The 26284-nt window shown below is 39.7% G+C and overlaps 1 protein-coding gene across 1 annotated transcript in view; it reads left to right on the forward strand.

The window, feature by feature from the left end:
- The first annotated feature begins 1361 nt into the window (after positions 1-1361).
- Positions 1362-26284, forward strand: part of RTTN (rotatin) — a 110145-nt gene continuing 85222 nt past the window's right edge. Inside the window, exons 1-11 of the mRNA XM_015562684.1 lie at positions 1362-1629; positions 1835-2018; positions 3072-3249; positions 5058-5147; positions 7672-7762; positions 9491-9605; positions 10571-10721; positions 13225-13390; positions 14439-14620; positions 16880-16995; positions 22486-22656. Of these exons, the coding sequence (XP_015418170.1) occupies positions 1595-1629; positions 1835-2018; positions 3072-3249; positions 5058-5147; positions 7672-7762; positions 9491-9605; positions 10571-10721; positions 13225-13390; positions 14439-14620; positions 16880-16995; positions 22486-22656 (1479 nt within the window). The 5' untranslated portion in view covers positions 1362-1594. The remainder of the gene's footprint in view (positions 1630-1834; positions 2019-3071; positions 3250-5057; positions 5148-7671; positions 7763-9490; positions 9606-10570; positions 10722-13224; positions 13391-14438; positions 14621-16879; positions 16996-22485; positions 22657-26284) is intronic.

The following is a 26284-nucleotide window of genomic DNA, read 5'->3' on the forward strand; positions in this document are numbered from 1 at the left end:
GATAACTGCGGAAACCTCTCAGCTGGTGGAACCGCCTCCACGATTTCTACTTTTGGTCCATTTGGCCCCCTGTCCACCAGGAGCTGTCACCTAGGGTGGAAGAAGGCAGCCACTGTTACAATCTTGGCCAGGCAGGCTTAGGTATGGGCTAGTGGGGTCTCAATTAAATATCCACACCTCTCTTTCCTCCCACTCTCTGATTTCCACAGCAGCCGGAGCCAAGGGCCTGGAAGGCTGGAGGGTACAGATTACTTACTGCAGAGGTTGGCTGAGGGGGGAGGGGGAGTGGGGAGCAAGTCAAGAATAACCAACAGGCTAGCAGCCCCCTTCCCCTCCCTCTCCTCCCCGCAGAGTTAATTTCCTCACCTATAATTTCTCATTCCCCTTCTTTTGACAGACTGCCTCTGAATCCTTGCCTTTTTGCATGTAGTGTTTTCTCTGGCAGGAATCCCTTTACTCCATTCCTTTGCCTGGCAAATAAACTCCTACGTATCTTTCACGATTTGTTCCAACGTCACTCTCTACACATGCAAAGGAAGCAAGGCCCTAAGAATATTTATTACAAAGAAAATTAAGGTCAGATGCTTAATTCCCCACTTAGTAGTTGATGATGCGACCTTGGCTAAGGCGCTTTGATTTTAACCCCCCCCCCCCTTTTTTTTTGCAAAATAGGAATGGGAATAGCTGCCTAGACATCCCTTTCCCAGGAAACTGAAAAGGTCAGTGAGATAAAATGTTCTCTAAAATGCAAACCGTTTTACAAATTCAATTTTGTCCTTGCTTTCCCATTGCTTAGAATGTTTCCCCTCTTTGTTCACGTCTGTCAGTGCAAAAGTCAATTTTGGTGCATTCAAATACGAATCCAAACCTTTACCCGGCCCCCCTTTACCCAATTTTACTTCTGCCTGCAGCTCCCTTTTTCTGCTTTCTTATCTCCTTTTCCCCATTTCTCCCCTCTTGTGACTTGCTTGTTTTTACTAAACTTATCCGACACACTGGTTGACTTTGGAGGAACATTACATATTAAAAAAAGGGTAAGTTATTTAGTAACGCGGAGTAAGGGAATCCAAACAAAACAAAACAAAACTCTGCATTCTAAACTGTAAAGTTCTGGGCCCCGAGAACCCAGATTGGCAGGGTCATAAGCGAATCCCCGCAGAGCGAGGGTGCATGGCTGGGCTGGGGTTCTGCCAGGAGCCCGCGCTCAGACGCGGGAACCCAGGCAGGGGGGCGCGGTGGCAGGCCCGGAATTCCTGGACCGGAGCACGGCTGGGCCTAGAACTACAAGTCCCGACGTGCCCAGCGGCCAAAGCCGGTTCCACCTCTGCTTGCCCCCTCATTCTTTCCGGTCCCTACCTGCGAGACGGCTGTCTGTAAACTGCGTGGTAGTCATTATAGAAAAACCCGCAAGCTCCTCTTGGGACGCAGGGCCGGGAGTAGCTCGCGGAATGGCTCTCACTGGTCGGGTGGTTCGCCCCGGAGTAGCGGAACCCGCTGTCCCACGGCCCGAGTTTCCCGGGGGAACAGTCATTGTGGCCGGACGCTGTGGCGCGGCGGTTTAATTCTCCGGCGGCGGCTGGTGGAGCGGGACGCGATGGTTTTGACGGGGCTCATCAGGAAACTCGGTAACAGTCAGAGCCGCCCTCGCTGGATTCGTCCTCCCGTCGTTGCCACTGGCTGAGAATGGCCGTGTCACATTTCCTTTCTGGTCCCGACTTGGCTAGAGCAGTCCCCGGGGACCCCTGTCGGACTTGGTGTCAACGCCGCAGTGCGTGGCCCGAGAGCACCAGCGGCCCAGCTGGTGGAAGCATTGGTTTCTTTCTGTCCTCCTGACCCCGCCGGCGGAGATCCGCGAGCGCGCCCTGCGGACCGTGCTCTGCAAAGTGGAGCTCAACCTGATCGCCGCCGCCGACCTGGCCCAGGACCGGCTGCTGTTCGTGCACCTGCTGCAGTGGTTCAACTTCCCGTCCGTCCCCATGAAAGCAGAGGTGCTCAGCCTCCTGAACCGGCTGGTGAAGGTACGAGCATCTTGACATAAGGAATCGGAGGAGCGAGTGTTTCTTAGTCATTGCACTGGAGCATTTGTTGGAAAGTTCATGTAAATGGTTTTTGAAAAACAACCGGGGGCGGTGCGTTTTCACTCACTTGGCTATTTGGCCACGTCTTCTTTTTCTTTGATTTGTGATGTTAAACCTCACCTTGTCGCCACTGTGCTCTGAAGTGACACCGATCTTCTGAGTTCTGGTGGATTCTGGGTTTTGGAATCATGGGGGGGGGGCGGGGGGGGGGGGTTAATAGCTGTCATTCTGTTTTTCCTTGTGTTCTGTTATTTGCATGTTAAAAATTGGAGGGGTCCCTATGACAAAGGACTCATTTAGAGATAATGTTACAGACCACGATTAATCTCACAAGAGGTGTTAAATTCCTTTCCTATATTTGTTTTTCAGACCTATGTTCCTCAGCGTATCTTGAGAATAGTTAGTTGCCAGAGTCAGATGTCAAATTGCAAGTTTAACCGTTCAAAACTGTCAATCGCTGTGTAGTCTTGGGTGATTTTTTTAAATGTGTGTTTTTATTGATTTCAGAGAGGAAGGGAGAGGGAGAAACATCATGATGAGAGGGAATCATTGATTGGCTGCCTCCTGCCGCCCCACATGGGATGACCCCGAACCTGGGCATGTGCCCTTGACTGGAACGGAACCCGGGACCCTTCAGTCCACAGGCCAACACTATCCACAGAGCCAAACTGGCCGCTAGGGCGAGGGTGATTCTTACTACTTTGCATCCTTTGGAGGTAGGAGAGATAGGGTGAATGTCAGTGGACAGAAATAATAAGTAGGAATTACAGTGTTCAGTGTCTGGGTTTTTCAAAAATCTTGTAGGTGTTATTAAGTGTTTTATGTCTCTGTACACCTATGTCCTATTCATCGAAGTTCTGTACTTTTGGGTATTTCAGTGCAAGATTTAGTTTTTAAAAAAGGAGCATCTGGTATACCCAAAGTGCTGTAAGATGAAGTCTAGAGACTTTGACATACGCTGTTGTTCACAAGACACTCTTCTCATGCTTTCAGTATTCCCCAGCAGTCCAGCATTTGGTTGATCTTGGTGCAGTCGAATTCTTGTCTAAGCTTCGTGCTAACGTGGAGCCAAATCTACAGGCTGAAATCGATGGCATTCTGGATGGACTTTTCATTCTTCCTTCAGAAGTCCCTGCACTGTGCTCTGCATCTTACCAGACCGATCAGATTGGTAACTCTTTGGAATCATTCTGATGCATTCGGTTAAACTATAAATATATCGGTACTAGTGTTTAATTCTAAGGAAAGGGACCTTAGATTAAAAAAAAAATCCCCCCCAACTTATTTTTCTTGTGTTAAGTTACATGAGCTTGACCTTTTTTCTCTCCTCTACTGTCACTCAGAGGAGGATACATTTGTATTTACTGTGTTTTTTAAAATATGTTTGTATAGATTTCAGAGACAGGTAGGGAGAGGGAGAGAGAGAAACATCAATGATGAGAGAAAATAATCTATTCACTGCCTCCTGCCCTGCCTCCTACTGGGGATTGAGCCTGAGCCTGAAACCCGATTTGTGCCCTGATCGGAATTGAACTGTGACCTGGTTCATGAGTCCCTGCTCAACTACCAAGCCACCCGGCTGGGCTGTATTTATTGCTTTTTGGGGGAAGGGGCCTAAAAGATTTTCTCTTTGTAAGACCAGTTTGACACATTATTTCTTCAACAATAACAGAATTGTTTTTGAGCACTTGTTATCATGAGCTAGAGATTTTTCTCAGTGTTTTACACTTGCATTTTGGACTGTTTTTCAGGTGGGGGTATGTTAATATCACGATTTTTTTATGGGGTCCAATCAAAATGAGCTGCACATGGTAGTGTATAAAATCCGAGTCAGACATGGATTTCAGGCCCAGCTCTGCCGTTAATTTTGTCGCCTTGGCTAAGGTTCTTAACAGCTCCAGCCTTTAGTTTTCTCATCCCCAAATTGGGACAGTGAGGAAGAACATCTTATAATATCATTGTGAGGATTAAAGGAGGCAGTGCCTGAAAAGAGCGCAGCGTGAGGCCCGGCATCCATTAGCCGGAGAGCTGCTGGTGGCTCTGTTTGTGTTCTCGCTATTTGATGCCCAATAGGGTGCCTTACATATGGAAGGCATTTGAATTGATTCAAAGAAAAAAAAAGGCCCATAAAATGTATGTAATGGAGTGGTAAAAGTATAAAAAGTGTTTCTGCTACCATACTTTTCTCTGTATCAGTGCTGTACTGCTGTTGCAGTGACTGTTGGTATCACCGTTAACAAGAACAGTGGTGAATGCCACTTATTGGCTTTTTGCATGATTGTGATTTGTAACAACAGATTTTACAATTTCTGTCTAAGCCATAACAAATAAAGTAGAATCTTAACTTGTGAATTTTCAAGGGTAGTTCCTTACAGATTAGGTTAGAAGTATGGTCTAAGGTAAATTTTCAATATCTGTATTAATATTAAGAACTACTGTTGTGAAAACATCCAAACAGAAAATTAGAAAATTTAGTTTTAGCCTTTTTCTCATTCTCATTGTCATTGCATCTGCACTGCTGAATATGTAATCATGTGATAGAATCATGAAAGGCATTGAAAGATAGTGCTTGACCTCTTTGACTGTGACAACTTTTAAAAAAGATACTAATGAAAATTGTAGTGACCAGGAACTCTGTAATTGGAGCACAAGAGAAGGAGGAGATGGACTTAGAAGCAGAGATGAACAGTTCTTGAATAAACACTTTGTAACAGATTCTTCCTGTACATTGTAGATATTTTCATTCTAACATTTATATTAATGGTAAAAGAAAAAGGGAGAAAAAAACCCCTCAATTTGAAATTGGCTCAACATTCACATTTTTTACCTCTTTAGGAAGCAGACTATTCAGAGAAAAAAAAAAAAACTGGATTATCTTCCTAGTCAGAGAAAACAATAATTGAAATGAGTACCTTTCACTTGTAGCAAATAATGAATCAGAAATAATAATACATGCAGTAATATCTATTTTCTTTTCAGAATTGCCACAGCCACCTGAAATCTTAACAGGATATTTTCCTCAAGACAGAAGTCATTTCCAGCAGATGGAAGTGCCTCCAGCACCCGTGGGTGAGCACATGTCGGGAAGTAGATCCTGCTGACCCGGTACAGCAGAAATTAATGTACTTTTACGGATTGTTGTGAAGACACATTGTGTTCACACTCGAATGTTTCAGCACCAAGCTGAGTGTTTCAGTTTCCTCAAACTAGTTTAGGATGTAGAGTTTAAATGGTAACGTTTTACGTTATTTAACTGTATTTGAGCAACTGCATAGGTGGGTGGAAATGGTGGCAGTAGTACTTGCATTGCTTGTTGGACACAAACCCTTCATCAGGGACTGTGCTGTGCACCGTGCATTCCTCATCTCATTCTCCAGCTCACTCTGTACCGTCTGTCCAGTCACTCAAGCCAAGACCCGGCGTCTTCTCCATTTCTTTATTTATCTTTATCCCAACATCCAGTGATTCTAGAGTTCTGTTTGGAGATCTCTTCTGGGTCTTTTTGTGTCTGGCTGTGTCCTTCTCTGCTCACATGCCACCTCCTTAAAGAGACCTTCTTGAGGACTCTAGCCAGTGAACACTTTCTGTTTAGTTTTCTTCCTAACACATATCATGATCTGAAGTTATATGTTTATTTCCTTCTTGTTTCTGTCACAATAGGCTTCGTGATAGCTGCAAACACTGCTTTATCCCCCTGTGCAGAATGATGCCAACAATGTATTAGGTACTCAGCGTATATTCTGCACAAGTGAATCCTCATGAGGACCCAATGAGATTATTATCAGTGTCCCCATTTTACTGATGAGGACACTGAGGCTTAGAAAAGATGACACCTTTATCCTAGGTGCCCCTGGCGGTTAGGAATGGTTAAGTAGTCAAGTGCTTCACATTTTATTGCCTGTGTGGTTGGAAAAAATGTGTGTTCTAGGGTATATCTGCTGACATGGGGATTCAGCTGAACTTAGTTTGGATGCTTGTTATTCAAAAAGTTCCTTAGAGACTCTCAAGTTGAATAATAGCATAAGATAGAACAGAAAACTTGTTCAGCTGTTAAAATACTTCATCTTCCCTTTCTGGAAAAATTTTGTTAGGCTTATAGGGAGCTTTGGATTTGAGATGGTAGTCCTTTGTGTGTGTGGCTGAGAGGCTTAAGTGAGTGGCAGTGAGAGGTGTCTGAAGGGAGCAGAGCGTAGTACTTGGGTGAAGCTGCTGAAAACGATAAGGACACTTGTGGGAATGCTTTTTCAGGTGAGCTGCAGCCTGTGGATTAGTGGTCTGTCTTGTTTTGGACACATTTTTATGTGCAGTGTAAGCCTATCCTTTCCTCTACCCACCTCTTGCTTTTCCCTGAGAAAGCAAACCCTGCTTTTATTTTAGCACTTTTAAAAGACGCAGTTGTGCTTTATTTGTGAAATTAGTAATTACCTGAATTTAAAGATTCCATGCTCTTTTCAAAGCATTAGGAAGAAGGACTGTTTATCATTTGGAAGGGCTTTTGTAGATACTACTTCTCAGTGTTGCTACCTTAACTTGTACTATATAAAATCTGCTAAAAAATGTTAAGAGAATAGATCTTCAATGTTCTCACCACAAGAAATGATTGGTAATTATGTGAGAGGTTGGAGAGGTTAACTAACTCTACTGTGATAATCATTTTGCAGTGTACGTGTATTAAACCATCGTGTTGTACACCTTAAACTTGTACAGTTTTAGATGTCAATTATATCTCAATAAACCTGGGGAAATAAGCCTATTAAAAAATAGTTTGAACAGTGGTAGTTTACAATTGTGTTGGTTTCAAGTATTTCTTTTAATCTTCTTTGAGGTTGAAGATATTTGATTTTCAACCTTGTAGTTTTGAACTCATCTTCAAAGAGGTTTAAACATCTAACCCCATTTAGGATATTTAAACATAACTAATTAGATATAGTATGTGATTGTTTTATCATTTTAAATTTCTGTTATTAAAGGACTGCAAATATCAGTTCTTTTTATGTTAAATTTGTGCTTTGTGTTCTGGTCAAGAGTAAAATAGAAAATATAATTGAAACTAAATGTCATGGAAGCAGCCGGGGAGAGGTCAATGGGGGAAAAGGGAGACTCATATAATACTTTAAACCAGTGGTTGGCAAACTGCGGCTCGTGAGCCACATGCGGCTCTTTGGCCCCTTGAGTGTGGCTCTCCCACAAAATACCGACTTCTGCGCATGGGCCACAAAGTTTCAATTGTATATGCGCGCCCGCACATGGTATTTTGTGGAAGAGCCACACTCAGGGGCCAAAGAGCCACATGTGGCTCGCGAGCCGCAGTTTGCCGACCACTGCTTTAAACAATAAATTTAAATAAAAAAAAACTAAATGTCATTCAGTATGGGCTTGTGTTTAGTGCTCTTCTAATTATAACCTATGAGTTGTGTTTAAAATATGAAAAGTGTGCTCTGTTATCTATCTTGAGGGTGAATACATTTGCAGCTGGCCTTGTTTGGTGCATTGTAGGCTCCTGTATATGTAACTTCACTTGGGGACTTAGCTTAAAGGTGAGTCTGTCAACATTGTCTTCTTTGATGGTGTAAGTGTGCTCTTCCATTACCAGCGACTCAGACTGCGAGGTGTTGGAAGTTTGCTGCATTTCCTTGGCTCCCCCTGACCACAACTGACAGACACGTCCTCTCCTCTAATGAAAGGTACAGCCCGATGTGGTTCAGCTATTTTTGCTTCACTCTAGCGTTGCACCTGATAGTTATTACTGTACAAGTTCATCAGGAAGAAAGATACAAGTGGCTGTGAATGGAGTAATGGGACGATATGAATGATTTTCAGTATTTCAGTATATAAGCCAGAAAATTCCTGTTTGCCTCTAATCAGGCTGCACATTGAGGCTGAAGTCTCGTGTGCTCATTAGTCATCTCTGATTTACCAGTCTCCCATTGGCCATCGCTGTGTCTTTGCTTAATGAAAATGGAGAAATTAAGCATAAATGCAGACTTTTTAGTAGACAATATATTTATTTCAAATTGGGCTTAGGAATAGGTTAGGGACCACTGATCTTATGTAATGAATGTTAATTGGTCATTACCCCCAACCCCAACATAGGCAGTTGATATATAGAAATTGGGATAGTATATTAATGTCTAGTTTCTTTTTTCTGAAACTTTAATTTCTGTGAATACTATATCAAATGAGTAGTGTGTGTGTGTGTGTGTGTGTGTGTGTTTGCATGTTTGTGTGCGTGCGCGCGCACACACACACACACACACACACGCACATCTGGAAAATAAAGATCAACTTGCTAGCATTATGGCCAGAGACAGGAAGATGCTGTGAAATGATTTTTGCTGATGGCACTTCTGAGGCCTCAGTAAACTCTCTTGGAACAACATATTGAAGAGGTAGCTGCACATGGGAAAGGGGCAGGACAGACATGATCTGGCAGTTCTGAGTCAGTCCCTAAGGGAGAGAGATGCTGTCCAGTGCACACCTATGGGTGGGGGATGGTGGATGGTGGACTGGAGTTGAGCTGAGAGAGGAGGGTTAATATCTTGGGGATTGGTTTCTTGGGGTGGACGGTGAACCACTGCTACATCCCTAGGAGGGAGACTATTGTCTGAGAACTTGAGGGATATCCTCTGTACAGGATAAGAGGGGCCTTCCAGCTTGAGTCACCTAGAATAGAGAAGAGCAGTAAAGAGTCTAATTCCTATAATTAAACTCTATAGTTACTGTTATTTTTTTCTGTCTTATTTCTTAATTCACATAACAGATGTCATCGAATTCTGTGCCCTTTGACCTCCTTAATGTCATTTAGTAGCATTGTGATAGGCTCTGGGCATGCCATCTTTAGGAGGGTCTAGTGGGGGTACAAAGCACGCAGTTGACATAGCAGCAGATACAGCCATGGTTCTCAACCTTGGCTGCACAGTAGAATCACCTGGGAATCTTTTTAAAATCCTGATTTCTGGGTCTCATCCTCCGGTAATTCTGTTCCCTTGTTACTGATGTTGTGGCCCCTCCCCATAACAAAGTAACATCCGGAGGATGAGGCCCAGAAGTCAGGATTTTAAAAACATTTGTTCATCAGTCTATACTGGTCCCCATTATCTGTCCCAACCTCACTGGAGCAGTCCCAACCTCACTGGGGCCGTCCCGACCTCACCGGGGCCGTCCCGACCTCACCGGGGCCCAGGTGATTCTAATGCAGCCAAGGCTGAGAACCACTGAGATACAGTATAGGGCTGTGGAAGAAGTACCTGCCACAGTTGTTTATTGTTTAGGGACCAGATCAAGGAAGGCTTCCCAGGGGAAGTGATGTCTTGGCTGAGACCTGGAGGATGTGAGTAGAGTCATTTCCTACTCAGTGGCTTACAATCAGGATAGGTAAACTTTTTTAAAAAATAAATAATGCTCTTTTGTAGCTCTCTAAGAAGTAGTAACCACACTTTGATCTGGAACACCTGTGAACTATTGAAGGATGTTATCATGCAAGATTTTCCGGCTGAGATTTTCCTTCAAAGGCCGAAAATTGTTCAGGTGTGTATCCTCTTTAATTGTTTTAGGTTTTGAAATAGCGAACTTTTGGGAGGAAACAAAATTTGCAACATAGCAGTCCTTAGGAAAGACTTGTGCACTACCATATTTAAAGGATAAAGTGTTTAAACCACTTGTTCTCTGACTTATTTGGATAGTGATAGTTCTTCTGATAGGAGGTAGTCTCATTTGACACATGTTGTCCAATTTGGCCACTCTGAATTTACCACTTCTGGGTCACCTAAAGCGTGAATCTAGTAGACGTTGGAAGTTGAGGTGAGGCAGCAAGAACCCTCCGAACATTAAGAATAGCTTGTCTCTCTGATTATCTGGTATGTGTTAGGCACAGTGCTGGATGCTGAGGAAATGTGATAGCGAGCAATGAAGATGGGTTCTTTGCAGTCTGGTATGTTGCTTCTACAGCAGAGGCCTTGGGACCTAGACTTGCTCAGTAGAGGCATTGGGATCCAGGGCTGGGATTGGGGCATATCTGCAGCTTCACAATCACAGGGCTGAAAATCATGCCAGTGAATAATGGCAGCTATTAATCCATACTATGGCCGCTGTCAGATGATAGCAGAGGAAAAGCTATTAATTACCAAACCGTAGTAAACTGATTTAGCTGTTTGAGATGTGGAAACCTTGATGTGTTTTTTAAAAAGTACTGTGAAACTTCATGTCCTGAATGGGGAGTAATACTTAATACCTGTGTTCTCTCAGAGTAGGTGCTTACCTAACAGATTTTAGATGTAAGCAACACTGACCATTCTATTCACATTTAATTTTATTTTGACCCTTATTCTTGCATTATGCCAAATGACTTTTGCCCATTTCTGTTTCTTGTCTTACAAATATTTGGCAGCTTATTTCCTTTGATTATTCATTTACCCTTCCTTCAGCTTCACATCCTCCTTTGAAGTTGAGCACTTGGTTTCTGTGATCATTTTGATGGTTCTTCTTCATTCCAGAGCCTGTTCTCTCTGCTGAAGCTGGCCTTCGGAGGCGAGGGGACCCCTCGCTTGGCACTGCAGTCGGTGTCCTGCTTGCAGCAGCTGTGCATGTGTTTACGACACAGACTTCACTTCTACCGAGATCCAGGCTTTTTCTCTAGCAAACAAGGTGTTTATGTTTATTTATCCATTAGTCACGGGTGGTCTTTGCAGATTCTTCTGAGAAAGAACCCCATTATACATTCTCTTAGGGATTACTGTATGTACATTGTCACAAGCTAAACTCCCATTCCTCATTCCTCACTAATTATCACCTTGGTGGGGGGTGGGAGTGGGGGACGATGACAATGGGGCTATAAGGACACATAGGTAATACCTTAATCCAGCGGTTCTCAACCTGTGGGTCATGACCCCTTTGGGGGTCGAACGACCCTTTCACAGGGGTTGCCTAAGACCATTGGAAAACACATATTTAATTACATATTGTTTTTGTGATTAATCACTATGCTTTAATTATGGTCAATTTATAACAATGAAATTGGGGGTCACCACAACATGAGGAACTGTATTAAAGGGTCGCCGCATTAGGAAGGTTGAGAACCACTGCCTTAATCAATAAAGAAAAAAAGAAAAGAAAGAAAAGTGTTGTTGGAAGCCAGGGATTAGGATTCTGAGCCCAGCTGTTTGGGTATTTTAGTAAATTATGTTGTGTTAATAAATTGTTTGGGTTGAAAATACTGATTTCTATATTATGACAACTATTTTTATGCAACTTTTGATGTTGTCAGAGTTTTATATCATCATAGTGCCTGACTTTTCATGGAAAAAGCACCACCTAATGGACAAATATAGTACTAGGCTGGCCTTCTCAAAACTGTTTACAAATTACTGATAGTATTTCAGTGCACTTATACCATATGCTTTGAAAGTTGAATACTAAGAGTGATTGGTGATCATGCTTCACCGTTAATCCCTCCTGCAGCCCCTGGTAACCTCTAATCCAGTGATTTTTGCCAATCTGACAAAAAAAGGGGGTATAATTTTGATTCATTCACATAGGATGGCTGTTGTTGTGTTGGCTGTTGTCATTTTTTTATTTGACAATCTAAGGGAAAAGAGGTTAGTGCCCCTAACTAAGTAGTCGGGTAGTACATGTTTTAAAATTTTTTGTGGCACACTGGTTGATAATCACTGCTCTAGTCTACTGAATTTGTGTATTCTAAGTACAAGTGTAATTCATACAATTGGAACCTGGCTTATTTCACTTAGCATAATATTTTCAAGGTTCATCCACATTGTAGCATATTTCAGGACTTCCTTTTTATGACAACAATTTTCCATTCTATGTATATACCACATTTTGTTTATTCACTCATGTACTGATGGACTCCTATGTTCTTACCTTTTGTTATTGTGAATAATGCTTCAGTGAACATTGGCATATCTGTTCAAGCCCTGTTTTCAATTCATTTGGGTGAGAGCGGAATTGTTGGGTCATATGTTAATTCTATTTTTCACTTTCTTAGGAACTGACACACTATTTTCCACAGTGGCAGCACCATTTTACATTCCCACCAACAATTTATGAAGTTTTCAGTGTCTCCATATCTTACTAACACTTGTTATTTTCCTTTTTTTAATCAGAGTCATCCTAGTAGGTGTGAAATGGTACCTCATTGTGGTTTTGATTTGCATTTCCCTCCTGACTATTGATTAATGACTAGTGATTCCCTGGTGACTCTTCTTATGCTTATTGGCCTTTCATATATCTTACTAGAGGCCCAGTGCACAAATTCGTGCATGGGTGGGGTCCCTTGGCCTGGCAATCGGGGCCATAGGTTGGCTGGCCAACCCTTAGGGGGTTGATTGGGGCCAGCCAGCTGCGGGGAGGGGCCACGGAAGGTTGGCTGTGGGAGCGCACTGACCACTAGGGGCAGCTCCTGCATTGAGTGTCTGCCCCCTGGTGGTCAGTGTGCATCATAGCGACTGGTCATTTGGTCGCTTAGTCTTTTATATATAGAGATTTGGAGAAATGTTTGTTGAAGTCCATTGCCTAACTTTAAATTAGTTTTTTGTTGTTGAGTTTTAAATATATCTTGGTTATTAAATCCTTATTAGATATAAAATTTGCAAATACTTTCTCCCATTCTGTAGGTTGTCACATTTTTCGTAATGTCCTTTGTTTGACTTATGGGACTTTTTAATTGTGAGGAAGTCCAGTTTATGTTTTCTTTGGTTGTTTGTGCTTTTGGTGTCATTTAAGAATCCATTGCCAAATCCAAGGTTATGAAGATTTATTTATCCCTATATTTCTCTTTTAGCTTAGGATTTTAGCTCTCATATTTAGGTTGCTGATTCATTTTGAGTTAATTTTTGCCTGTGGTTTGAGATGGGTTTCTTGGGGAGTTTTCAGCAGGGAGTGTGTGATCTGATGTTCTGCCTTGGCAGTCTTATGTCAGAAGTGAATAGTGTTGGCCAGAAGGCTTCATATAATCAGGCTAGATAGAAACCTAGATGTGCTGAGTGAATACTTGCAGAAAAGATTGACCTTTGTTTTTCTTTTTTACCCCTACAGAAGCATTCCTACTACCTCAAATTTGTTAGAAATATTACATAATCAGTAATCTGTCTCTACTAAGGGATAATTTTCTTCTTTTTTCCCCCCTCTGCAGATACAGTTTCCCAAAATTCCTCTTTGTCTTATTGCTATGAAGTAAGAGTTACTCATCATTCTCAGAACCCTTCTCCAGGAAGCAGCAGCCCCCGGCCTTCTGTGGTTGGACGCACAGGCCAGCGCCCTAGAGGAGATGGCCAGGATTGGGATGCAGTGTCGTCCAGGTGATTGTGGGAAAGCCTGGTTATCTTGTGTGTGTGTGTTTTAATTTCACAGGGAGATCATTATTTTTCTCTGTCTTCTCCTTTGTAACATTAGCTCACGTATCGCCTTGGGTTAAACCAGTGGCTTTCATACCTTTTTTATCACGACCCACAGAAAGACATACATATTATATTGCAACTCTGTACTCAGCACACAGGCATACACTCCGCTTGTAGATTTTCACTCCTGAGTGTCAACTTCCTCATGGGACCTTTCAGAGCTTGAGAGAACTTGGCTTATTTCCATATTTTTGGGATGTTTGGGATATGGGATTGAAGAAGTGACAGAATGTGGTAAATTTGGGGAATTCTGTCAGATTCACTTGTGGATGACATTAAAAGTCAAAAATTTTACGGTCTTTGCAAATGTAGGTTCAGGCCTACTATACATATTTATCCCCACCCTACCACTTTACACCCAAAGTAAGGATCTTTTTATAAAGAAAGCCAACAGAGATGGGGTGTTTCATCTTTTGGTATATTTTCAAAAACATTATGTGATGTTGAATGTACTAACTGAAGTAGTCTATTTCTCATGTTTTTATGGCATTTTCTAGCATTCTTCAGTTGTTAACATTAGCTTACTAAGAATATTTGGTGGAAATTACAGAAAATCTAGTCAACTATATGAACTATCTAGTTTTGACTTTATGAGTTGATTTCAGAAGAACTTTGCAATGAATTTTTGAATTTTCCTGTTTTCCTTAAATGAATGGGCTATCTTTGTTAATGTTGATTGCTACTGTAAGAATGTTGATACATTTCTAGAACATCAGTTTGAAAAGTCAAATAGAAAGGCATTTTTGGTTTCATTTGCAATTTTGAGCCATGTTGATGGAATTTAATGTCATGACTTTGTCAGGGTTTCTCCAAATCTGACCAGAACTGTTGTTACATGAAGCATTAGACTCATGTCCAATCTGAGGCTCCCAGTGCACCCATCGCAGAAGTGCAGTCCATCTGTGTGTGGGCCGTCTCCTTATTCAGGATTGTCCTGTTTGTTTCACAGCGGGAGTAGCAGTCATGCGCTCGTGAACTCCAGGATTTCCGTCCCCTCACCTCTGGATGTGGCACACATCGACCTGCCCGAGCTGGAATCGGAAGACATGCTGCAGCTGCAGTTCCAGCAGCTCAGTCTTCCCCAGTTCTGTGTCTGCCTCCTGGAGTCCACAGTGCCTCTCTTGAGAACAGGTCTGTTTGTGAAATCATAGTTCTTTTCATGTAACCTGTGATTGTTTTGGCTGTTTTCTGGTATTCTTATTTTTCTTTTTTTCATCTTCTGTCCATGCTGGGACCTTTAGAAGCTGCATTTATTGGGGAACAAATTCCTAAGAAAATATGGCCTTTATTATTTCTCAATGAAATGTGGTGCCGTGGAGTATCACCTTCCATCTGTGGCTGTTTGTGCACAGGCTTCACTCTGTGTGGCTGCTTTAAATGTGATCACTGACAAATCCATGCAACTGCAGTCATTTAAAGAGGGTGAGCCGCACAAATAGGCCAGAATAAAATAATCTCTGGCTCTTGCTTCTTAGGAACTTTTTGATTTGCTCTCAGTTCATTGTTTTTACTCGGTGGTTACTTCAGCTATGAGCATGTTAGAAACACACCTACAACTGGATTCTTTCCTTTGCAATAATTTTTCCCAAAATAAAAAACCCAGACAAATAACAAAACTAAAAAAACCCCATTTAGTATTTTCTTTCCAAGGTACTAGGTAAAGTTGCAAAGGTGTATTGTAATATACACTGGAATGCAGTTGTAATGTTAGTGACGAGTGATAGAAAGATACCAAAGTGGTGAGTGGCGGATAGCCTAGCAATCAAACAACAGTTACTGCGAGTTGAGCTGCTTGGTTTCATGTGCATTATTTCATGCTCTCCTCAAATCAGCCCACTTTATCCTTCCATTGTGGTAGTTACTGCTTCTATCCCCATGTTACAAATCAGGAGTCGTTCAGAAACTTATCCGAGGTCAAACAGCTAAGAACAGACTTGATCCAAGGTTCTTTTGAAAGCAAAGTCCACTCTCTGAAGCACTTTGCATTTTGAAGGTAAAGAAAGATTTGGAAGCAATAATGATTTTTATTCTCTAAATCTATACATTTTCAGTAATTGATAAACTTGTTGAGATATCAATAGAAGATTAATAAGTTTTGCCTTTTTTTCATTTATACTGGCTGAGTAAAGGACGTATCACATGCTAATAGTTCTTTAAGTCCTGTGGCTACTTTTTGCCTACTTGAGTGTGATGGGGAGCAAAGTGGGAGGTAGGTAATGTTTGGAAAGCATTAACATTTTTATTTTATCCTGAGGAAAACTGTACCCCTAATTTCTGATGGAGTGACTTTGTTCCCGGGAGTTAGGATACATAGTAATTCAGGTACCAATAATGTGGTGAAGGAAAATCTGAACTTGGCATTATAAAGTATATATGTTTGTCTTCATGGTGTACTGAGAAGAACAGTTTTAGATTTAATGATTTTGCATTTAACCTTTCCTTAATTTGCTGTAAAAAGTCAGATTGATAATTATAAAGCTGTATCTTGGTACATAAAATTTTCTAAATGTTCTTTTGCCCTTTTGTGGTAAATTATTGCATAATTTATAATTGTTCAATATCATAAGAGATTTCTAAAAGAACTTTCTCAAGCTGTTCTGATGAAACGATTAATCTAGACCCTAATAATCTGGTAGTTTACTTTTATTCATTAGAAATTGACCTTTGGTATGTGGACAGGAAGGCTGAGGAATGTCCGCCTCACTTAGAATTGTGGATTGTGGCATTCCTTTGTTATTATGGCTGTATAGAGAAGGACATTACACTGGTGGGTGTGGCTCCAATGGCACAGTTCCTTTGGGAATATTTTTAGAGTTTACTAGTAATGTGAGCATAGGCTTGAGAACCTATTTTAGATAGAACTTCTTCAAGTTTCTTCAGCTAATGCCAGCATGGACATTTATACTTTAGTTACTCCAGTCCAAGCTTAGCTTCCCAGGCAGCTTCTGTGCAGGAAATACAGTTTTATGACGAGGCTTAAGCCTTCTGGTACTAATCCTTAGAAAATCCTTAGAATGTGTTTTCTAAACTGTCCTGGTGCTTTGTCACATGTTCCATGTGACATGGATGATCTCTGAATTTGAAAAATTAGTTGAATCTGTCTCACAATACTTGTAGTTAAATTACTGCTATGCTCTTCTTGAGTATCTTTCCCACTATGAGCACATTTGATTCGTTGTAGTTAAATAGCATATGATTAGAGCAGAAATCTTTAATGGTGGTTGTCGATTGTGGCTTCCTGTTTATGTCTTTCAACAGTTCTAAAAGCATATAAGATATTAAAGAGAAACAGGAATTTGGGGGCATGACTAGAAGATTGAGCAATACGGCATTCAGCTATTGATTTGAAAGTTAACTTTTTTCTTCCCTTTCTCCTGGCTGTTTTTCTAGGTAGCAGACAGATGATAATAAGAGTTCTGGAATTGCTTGCGGAGGATTTGATACTTATTGGTGAAGCAATTTCAGTAGATATCTGGGACGACAATAGTCTTTTTGCTATAGATATGGTGAGAATCAGTTATTTCTTTGGGATTTGGGTAGTAGCATTTTATTTTATTTTAGTCCTTTAAAGCTGGCATCATTGTCTCATTAGGCTTTGAATTTCTTTCTTTTAGACACAGCAGTCCAGGCTTATTTTGTGCATAGTCTGGAACAGGCCATTTCTCCAGAGATTCTGGTTTCTTTTAATGGAGGAGTATATATCAAGACCAAAACAAGCCATTAGGGCTGCTTTTTGCACATTTCTTATCATTTTTTTCATGAGGGTGTGTGAATACATTTATGTGGGTCTTAACAGCTTTAATAAAGTGTAATTAACATAGAATAAGCTGCACATGTTTCTTAAAGTTTGTTGCTGCATTTTGACATATGGATACACCCATGATATTGATTAGCTTGCATTTTTTAGAATTTTATATGAATGTATTCTTTATATGAATTTATATGAATGTTTGTATGCTTTTTTTTAGTCTCTGTTTTCCCCCTTTGGTTTGATTACTTTGAGTTATAGCCATATTGTTGCATTTATTAATTAATTTTATTGTTGGGTGCTTTGTTTTTTGCTATTTGTATTTTAGTAGGGAAAATATTTTTGGAAAATATGGCATTACATTTTATTTTCTTTGAAAGAAATCTGTTGAATAAGTAATATTTTGCATGAGCAATCAATACATATACAAGAGCCTTAAAAATGTTATATTGTAATATAATGTTTAAGACATCTATGAATTACCAGAGTGTTTCCATGTAATTATAAATTGTATCCTTTTTTACATTTCAATGTCATTAATCATTTGTCATTTTATATTATTTACTAGAGGCCCAGTGCACAAAATTTGTGCGCGGGGTGTGTGTGTGTGTGTGTGCGCGCGCGCGCGCGCGCACTCATGCGTGCCTTAGCCCAGTCTGCACCCTCTCCAATCTGGAACCCTTCGAGAGATGTCCTACTGCCCTCTCACAATACAGGACTGCTGGCTCCAAACCACTCGTCTGCCTGCCTGATTGCTCCTAACCACTCTGCCTGCCAGCCTGATTGATGCCTAACTGCTCCCCTGCCAGTCCGATTGCCTCTAACTGTTCTCCCCTGTAGTCCTGGTTGCCCCCAACTGCCCTCCCCTGCAGGCCTGGTCCCCTCCAGCTGCCCTCCCCTGTTTGCCTGGTCCTCCCAACTGCCCTCCCCTGAAGGCCTGGTTACCCCCAACTACCCTCCCCTGCAGGCCACCTTGTGTCCACATGGGGGTGGCCATCTTGTGTGTTGGAGTGATGGTCAATTTGCATATTACTCTTTTATTAGATAGGATTTTTCTATTATCAGATAATCTTGTTTATCTTGAAGAACTATGTTCTGTATTTTAATGTAAATTGTAACAGCCTTTTTTATTGCATTGTCAGAGAAGTGGAAGCAAAATTTATTATAAAAATATATATTGATTCATAGTTATGAAAGTTTTTTTCTCTTTATGATGTTTTGACTTAGGTCTGTGTTTTATTAAACGTTACTATGTGCTGCCTGAAATCCTTGTGAATAGAGGTTAGAACATGAAAAAACAACAACAAAATACTGATGTTTACTTAATATCAATACCCATTTGTAAAACTCCAAAACCTTCTTTTAAAAACAAAAATTTATTGAAAAGAGAAACAAATATTTTACAATTGGTATAATATACTGTTCAAATCCTTCAATTACTTTATTTATGAAATAGGGATGATAGTTCTTAATCTTAGTTTTTCTTTAGTACTTAAGGTTACCATACTACTTTGTAGTACTTTTAGAAGATTTTCACAGATTGAAGGATTTCAACAAGTGAGTTTTTCCTTAGATGTGTGAAGACTGCTTTATCAGTTGCTTCTTAAATTAACTTAAATTTTGTTGGCCAGAACATTTATCTGTAAAAGTTAGTCGTTCACTTTTAACTTTTGGCTGCTAGTCTTTTATGATTCAGTGAATTATTTTTACTTTAAAGGTTAAATCTGTTATATAAGTGCCAGTTGGCATGTTAGAAATGTTCAATAAAACAGTATTGTTTGAAATCATATTTGATCTACTTGTTTAAAAGAATAAATGCCTCAGGAAAAATCTCAGTACCTTGGCTATCTATAATAATAAAAGCGTAATATGCTAATTAGACTAGACAGCTGAACCACCTTCTCGAAGTCCTTCCGGGCGAAGCCAGGGCTGCGAGGGCTGAGCCCCTTGCACGAATTTCGTGCATCAGGCCTCTGGTATATTAATAAAAATAAACAATTAAGTAGAATTACTTAATATTCTACTTTTGCCACGTTTAAAAAGAAAGATAGAAGAAGTGTTTTTGTTGGCTCATTAAAGGAACAAAATAATAAATGTGTTGTTACCAATTCAGAAGTTAAATACCTGAGGAATTAAATCTCTAGATCTTTCCCAATAGTGTTAATAGCAGTCATGTCTAGAACTCCATTACTCAGGTTGTATGCGTAGCAAAAAAAAATCTCCACAGTTGAATATTTTTTAGTTCACTTGAAGTAAATAAAGAAAAACTATTTTTATTGAAATTATTATATTTTGTTAAATAAAAAATTCATTGATAAGCACAGTAAAAGTTAGGTTGACCTGAAGTGTGCCCTCTCTTTGCTTCCCTGTGAAGCCAAGTCTGTTTCCTTATTCACACGGTAAGTTAGGTCCAGGGAGACAGGAGCTTCACTTCCTGCCACATAACCCCAGATGGTGGGTTCTGGTCATTTTTGCCTTCTCTGTCACTCCTCTGTCATCCCAATGCCACTGAAAACAGTCTTTTCTCTTTCTCTACGATTCATCGCTTCTAAATTTCCACCAGACCTGCTGTGAGCTGGTAACTTAGATGCCTGGGCTTGTGGGAAGACTTGATGATTGGAGTTCAATTGGGCTGAAAGGGTTGAGAGCGAGCTTCATACCCAGTGAGGACTCACTGCGGGGGGATGGATGAGACTGGATTTGTAACTGCGTTAGTGGGATCTCTAGCTTGCATTCACCTTCCCTGCTGTTGCCCTAGTGAGAGACAGTTATTTTAGTTTACCAGACATTTCTGATTGTCTGTCATAGGCTAGGCACTGCAGCACAAGATGAATGAGTGGCAGCTTTCACTCTGGTAGGACGTAGATACATTTATTGTGACACTAGTAAAATGGAAGGAAGCATAGATGAACAATAGCTAAATAAAGATCCATTAGGCATACTGCTTACTAGATGATATTTAACCACACTGTGTTTATGAGGCCATTTAATCATCATGACCTATAAGGTAGATTTCCATTTATAGATGAGAAAATGGAGGCACAGTTTCTTTTTCAAGCTCAGTTCTATGTTTTATTGCCAAGGGTGCTTTGAAAACACTGCCATCCTGGGATCTCAGGAAGGGCTTCTTGTAAATTGTGGCTGAACTGAGTCTTGAGCACAATTAGGACTTGGCTAAGCAAATGAAGGTGGGCTGTTTGAGGGAAGAGAATGGCTGTTTGGCGGTAAAGGGTGGGGCTAGAGGGGCAGTGCAAGTTACTATGGGAGGTGGAAATGGCACAAGAGGCGGGGCCTGCTGAGGCTCTCTTTCTGCTGGTGCTGCGTGGAGTGGCAGTCATTCTGAAGGCAGGTGAGCTGCCCTTCAGAGAGGAAGTGCCTGGTGAGGGCTGCACTTGCTATAGTGATCCTCTGCAGTGTGGGAGGGAGAGGGGTGTGAGTCTGGAAGCATATGGGGGACATCCTGTGCCAGTCCCCATTTCAGATGCTTTACGGAGTTCACAATCTGTTTCATGATGTGCAGAGACTGAGAAATCTTGTTTGCACTATAAATTCTGTTTCATTGGGAATATTTAGAATATTATGCTAATCGGATATTTTAATTCTGTACCTTCTTTTGTAAAAGCTGTGAATATCTTCTGAAAACTGCCCACCCCCCATCAACTACTTCACAGGTTTTTAAACATTGTTTTAGCCCAACAAATTAAAACTGGACCAGTTACTATTTTTCAATCCTCTTTTCTTAAAAAAGCTAAAAAGAAACCACTTTTATTTGGCTTAGAAAAAATGCTGGAAATTGTGAAAATCCAAGACTGATTCATAGTACTTCCTTTTTGTACTATTTTGAGCAGCACTCAATTCATCATTAGAATAAGGAAAGTTATTTGGAACAATTTCACAAGTAAATAGACTTCTGATAAAGCCCTCCGATACTGAGATATTAAATATGTTCATTGATTTACTAGTAAATTATAAATTACCAAAGTTAATCTCGAATAACAGAGATATGTTGTAGGAATATACAAGTATTATTTTAATAGAGAAGTGTGTGAAAGAATTGCCGGCTAATGTGATAAGACTGTCACTATGTTTCTGAGTTGTTTTCTCTAGACCAGTAGTTATTAATATAATGGCTCCTCCTTTATTTTTTTAAAATTTATTTTATTGCTTAAAGTATTACAAATAGGCTCTTACATTTTTTGTTTTGTTTTGTTTTGTAAGCTTTGCCCTCATTTTGGTTTAAATTTTACTTTCAGTTTTATTTCTTTGGAATCAGAGAATATAGCCTTAAATATACATATATTGAAGTTTTCTTTGTGATTAAGTAAATGGTTAGTCTTTGTCAATGTCCTTTGGAAGCTTGAGGAATTGTATTCTTTGTGATGTTCAAAGTTTATATCTACTTATTTTATTAATTAGGCTCTAAAAGACTGAGTGAAAACCTGTAAAATCCATCTTCATGTCAGTAACAGGTTGTACTTGATATTGTATGTTATTCAGACTCATTCATATTGGGTCTTTACTATTAATTTTGCATTTCATCAACAGGCAACGACCCCCTTTACCCAACCCTTTTTTATCCTGAATTATTAAATTATTAATTACTTATATTTTATATATTTTGTTAATTTTTCATTACACATTTAATTTGTTTTTTAACAGACTTATAGTGACAAAGCCACATACCACCAGCTCAGGCTATATGCCAGAACCTTCTCCCCACCACAATTGGGGTGTTTTTTTAAAAATATATTTTATTGATTTTTCACAGAGAGGAAGGGAGAGGGATAGAGAGTTACAAACATCGATAAGAGAGAAACATCGATCAGCTGCCTCCTGCACGCCCCCCACTGGGGATGTGCCTGCAACCAAGGCACATGCCCTTGACCAGAATCGAACCCAGGACCCTTCAGTCCACAGGCTGATGCTCTATCCACTGAGCCAAACCAGTCAGGCCCACATTTAATTTTTAACTTTTTGTTAGAAGTCATCAAAGTAAATGCTAACAAAAAATACCAAAAAACAACCCCGCCCCCCCAAAAAAAAACAAAGTAAATGCTTAAAAAATAGTTTTTTAAAAATTTAGGTGTGTTTATCATTCTTTGTTAGCAGGTATTAGCTCTTATCGAGAGAAATAATTGCTTTTTGTTCATTTTTGTTATTTAATGATAATGTTTTAAATTGTCCTCTGACATTTGCATACTGACCCCCAAGTTGGTTATTTTCCCGTTTTGTGTTTAAATGTTTGTAGAAAGAGAAGCTGCTCGCAGTGCTGGGGTCCCTGGGAGAAACCATGTGCTACCATCAAAGTAGCATCGGTGTGGAGCACACAGAGGCAGTTCGCAGGCTCCACAGAATGGCCTTTGTCAGCATCTCACTGTTTGCAGCTCGGCTGCTGCAGATGCTGCTCCCTGTTGAAAAGGTAAGGCAGGGAGTGGTGCTCCCCTGTACTTTACTGACTATTACATACACACATTATAAATCCCTTCTGATCATTCCACGGTGTACAAAGTGGAAATGTGGGAACAGATGAATGGCTAACATTTTTGACAAATCATTTGATAGAAAAAAACATTCATTCTGTAAAGTTTCTTTTTTTTTAAGAACTTTAAAAAATGATGGTGTAACATGTTTAGACATGTACACAGTTCAATGTATTTTTACTTAGTGAATGTATCGGTGTTTAAAAAGTGACACTCCCTAGAATGTGAAAAGAACATTACTGGAGCTTCAGAGGTCCCTTCCCATCCATTACCTCTCCTTCTTCCCGAGGCTAAACTCCTTCTTTTTGATTTCTGTCATCATAGATCAGTTTGTCTGTTTTTAAACATTATGCTAATGAGATTATAAAGTTTGTACTCAATATTTTTTTTTATTCATCACTGTTACTGCATGTAGCAGTTGCTTGTTAATTTTTATTACAAAATATGACTCTTGTTATGTTAAAGGTGATTTTAATAGTTGTACATATTTTTAAAATTATTTATTGTCTGTAATTTTAATTGGAGGTTATATCTGAATTTGAATGTTAGTGGTAAAAATCTCAAATGACTCATGCACAAGTGTTTAACAGTATACTTACTAAAAAAGAAGGGTGCATCCTACTTAAATGAAGGTGCAAGAGAAATCGCTGCAGCTAAAGAACTGTTTCCTGTACCTTCTGTTTCCCTTGTTATAACCATTTGCCCTTTTGTCCCTTAGAATTCTGCAGAGTATATAGTTCAGACTCCATTTTTTAATACATTACATATGCAAATTGTCAGGTAGTCCTGGAAAACAAGAATAAACATTAAATTATAGACATAGTATTTTGTTTGGGGAAAATAACATCATTTCTGTTAATTTTAATTCATTAATCATGTTTCTGAAGAATTTTTTGCTTTTAATGAGTGATAATTTTTCAAGGCATAAGCATGATAAATTGAAGAGTTCTAGTTATATGAGACTGGAATTGTATTTAAAACATGTGTGTCACTTTACATAATAATCTATATATATAAAAGCCTAAGTGACTGTTACGACCAGACGACCGAACTGACGACTGGCCGGTAGCTATGATGTGCACTGACCACCAGGGGACAGACACTCAACACAGGAGCTTCTCCCGGTGGTCAGTGCCCTCTCACAGCCAACCTCCCCCTGGCCGGCCAACCTCCTGTGGTTCCTCCCCTGGCTGGCTGGCCCCGATCGGCCCCGATTGCCGGCCAGATTGAGTGACCCCACCCATGTACGAATTTGTGTACCAGGCCTCTAGTATAATACAACTGAGAAATTAGTAGTGCAACAATAACTTGCTATTTTTTTTTAAAATCTGATGATCTATTCTTTGTGATTTCTTCTATTCTAAATTTACATCATATTCAATTTTATAGCCTTATTTTTCTATAATTGGCATTTAATATCTTAATATGTGGCTCTGTATTTCATTTAGAAGTTTTTTTTTAATTGTTTAAAGTATTACATATGTCTCCTTTTTCCCCAATTGACCTCCTCTCTGGCCACGCCCACCTTCCAGGACAAGCCTCCACCACCCCAGTGTTCATGTCCATTGGTAATGCTAATATGCATGCATACAAGTCCTGTGGTTGATCTCGCCCCCACTTCCCCCTCTCATCTGAGGTTGGACAGTCTGTTCGGTGTTTCTTTATCTCTGGATCTATTTTTATTCATCAGTTTGTGTTGTTCATTATATCCCACATATGAGTGAGATCATGTGATATTTATCTTTCTCCGACTGGCTTATTTCGCTTAGCATAATGCTCTACAGTTCCATCCATGCTGTTGCCGCCAGTACTTGTTGTTTGTTGATTTGTTCATGATAGCCATTCTGACAGGTGTGAAATGGTACTTCATTGTCATTTTGATTTGTATCTCTCAGATAATTAGTTACTTTGAGCAGGTTTTCATATGTCTCTTGGCCTTCTGTATATCCTCTTTCATAAAGTGTCTATTTAGATCCTTAATAACTTGTTATTAAGTATTACAAATGATCAATATATCCATAGGTCGAAGTATTGATGGAAAAACTATCAGTTGTATTATATAGGTTATTTATTGCTTTTTTATTATACTTTTTTCATCTGTGTGCTTATTTGGGCAGGATTCAGAAATCAATAATTTGTTTTATTTTGACTTACTTTAGTGTTAGAAAAATGAAAAGCCAATTCTCCAGTCTTTTTGAAGATAGTTATTTTTTATTTATTTGGTTTTGTTTTTAAAGGCAAATTAATACCTGTAATCTTTGATAGATCTTCTAAATATATTTAAAACTTGGAAGTTCATTAAAATAGTTAATATGGTCACTGAAGAGATTATAATCGAAGTATTGATTTATAGATGTTTGTAATTGCTTTGATTGAGATCTAAACAAAAATGCTACTTCAGTGCTATTAAATTTCTCTTTCAGTTTATTTAAAGACAAGGTTATGCTGCCCTCTGCCTGTTGCTAGCCCACCAAAAATGGAAGTAGAATTTGGACTGTGAAACTTTCTATCTCATGAAGTTACCAGTTCACTCTTTGCTTCCTTCTCCTCTGATTATTAGCTTCATGAGGGCAGAGGTTCTGTTCTACGTCCTGTAGTGTTTTCAGACTACAGTGGTGACTGCACTGCAGCAGGGGCACATAAGTATTTGCTGAGTGAGGGAATAGTAGGTGATTCGGTAATTTAGTGGCTTTCTCTTTTCCCCCCACTAGGACAGTTCTTCACAGAATAATGAAATTTTGCTTGACTTCCCAATAGCTGTTGTCTTAATAGTCCGGTTTTATTTTTATGCTTAGTAACCTAAACATTCAATCCCTATTGTTTCTGATATTTAGTTGATAACTTTGATTTAAAGGCATTGTTTAGCTGATTCAGCTCTTAATTTTAGACTTTCAGGCGGATAATGATTATCTTTAAAATAGGTTACCTATGAAATAAATCATGTCCAAACTTTCTTTAATAAAGACAGCATTTCATCCCTAACAGTGAGCTCTGCCCAATATTGAATTTTTAACTCTTTTTATTTTCTTAATTAATGCATAAAATCCTATCATGAAGTTAGAATTATTAAAAAAACAAACAAGACTTTCAGTTTAAATAATTGATTTAAGCTTATTAAACACATTGATATTCCATTTGGGGCCTGTTGACTTTGTACTAGTTAAGGATCAGTTTTCTGTGAGTGTTCTAGAACTGTTTTAAATATTTTGTTGAATTTTCCCTTCCCCCCTCAATACAAACAAAACCAAATAAAAACCAGTTTCTGTTTAAGGCAGTCTTTAGTTATACTTGGTTTAGTGTTATTCAAAGCAGCATGTACTTACTGAGCCCTGGGGTATGTGCTCAGCTATGGTGGTAAAGTGTTCTTGTTTTCAGGAGTTTATTGCATTTTTGTGTGTGTGTGTGTGTGTGATTTGTGTGCACATTTACAAAATACTTAGAGGAAGAGGCCTCATGCCTTAAGTTCAGTAGCAAAGGTAGACACAAGATGCTGGGCCCAGAGGAGCATAATTCTGAGTGTTGGGGTGGGGAAGAAAGAGGTATCCTATATCCCAGGCTTGGGAAAGA

Source organism: Myotis davidii, unplaced genomic scaffold (assembly GCF_000327345.1).
Source record: "Myotis davidii unplaced genomic scaffold, ASM32734v1 scaffold96, whole genome shotgun sequence".
NCBI classification, from domain to species: Eukaryota; Metazoa; Chordata; class Mammalia; order Chiroptera; family Vespertilionidae; genus Myotis; species Myotis davidii.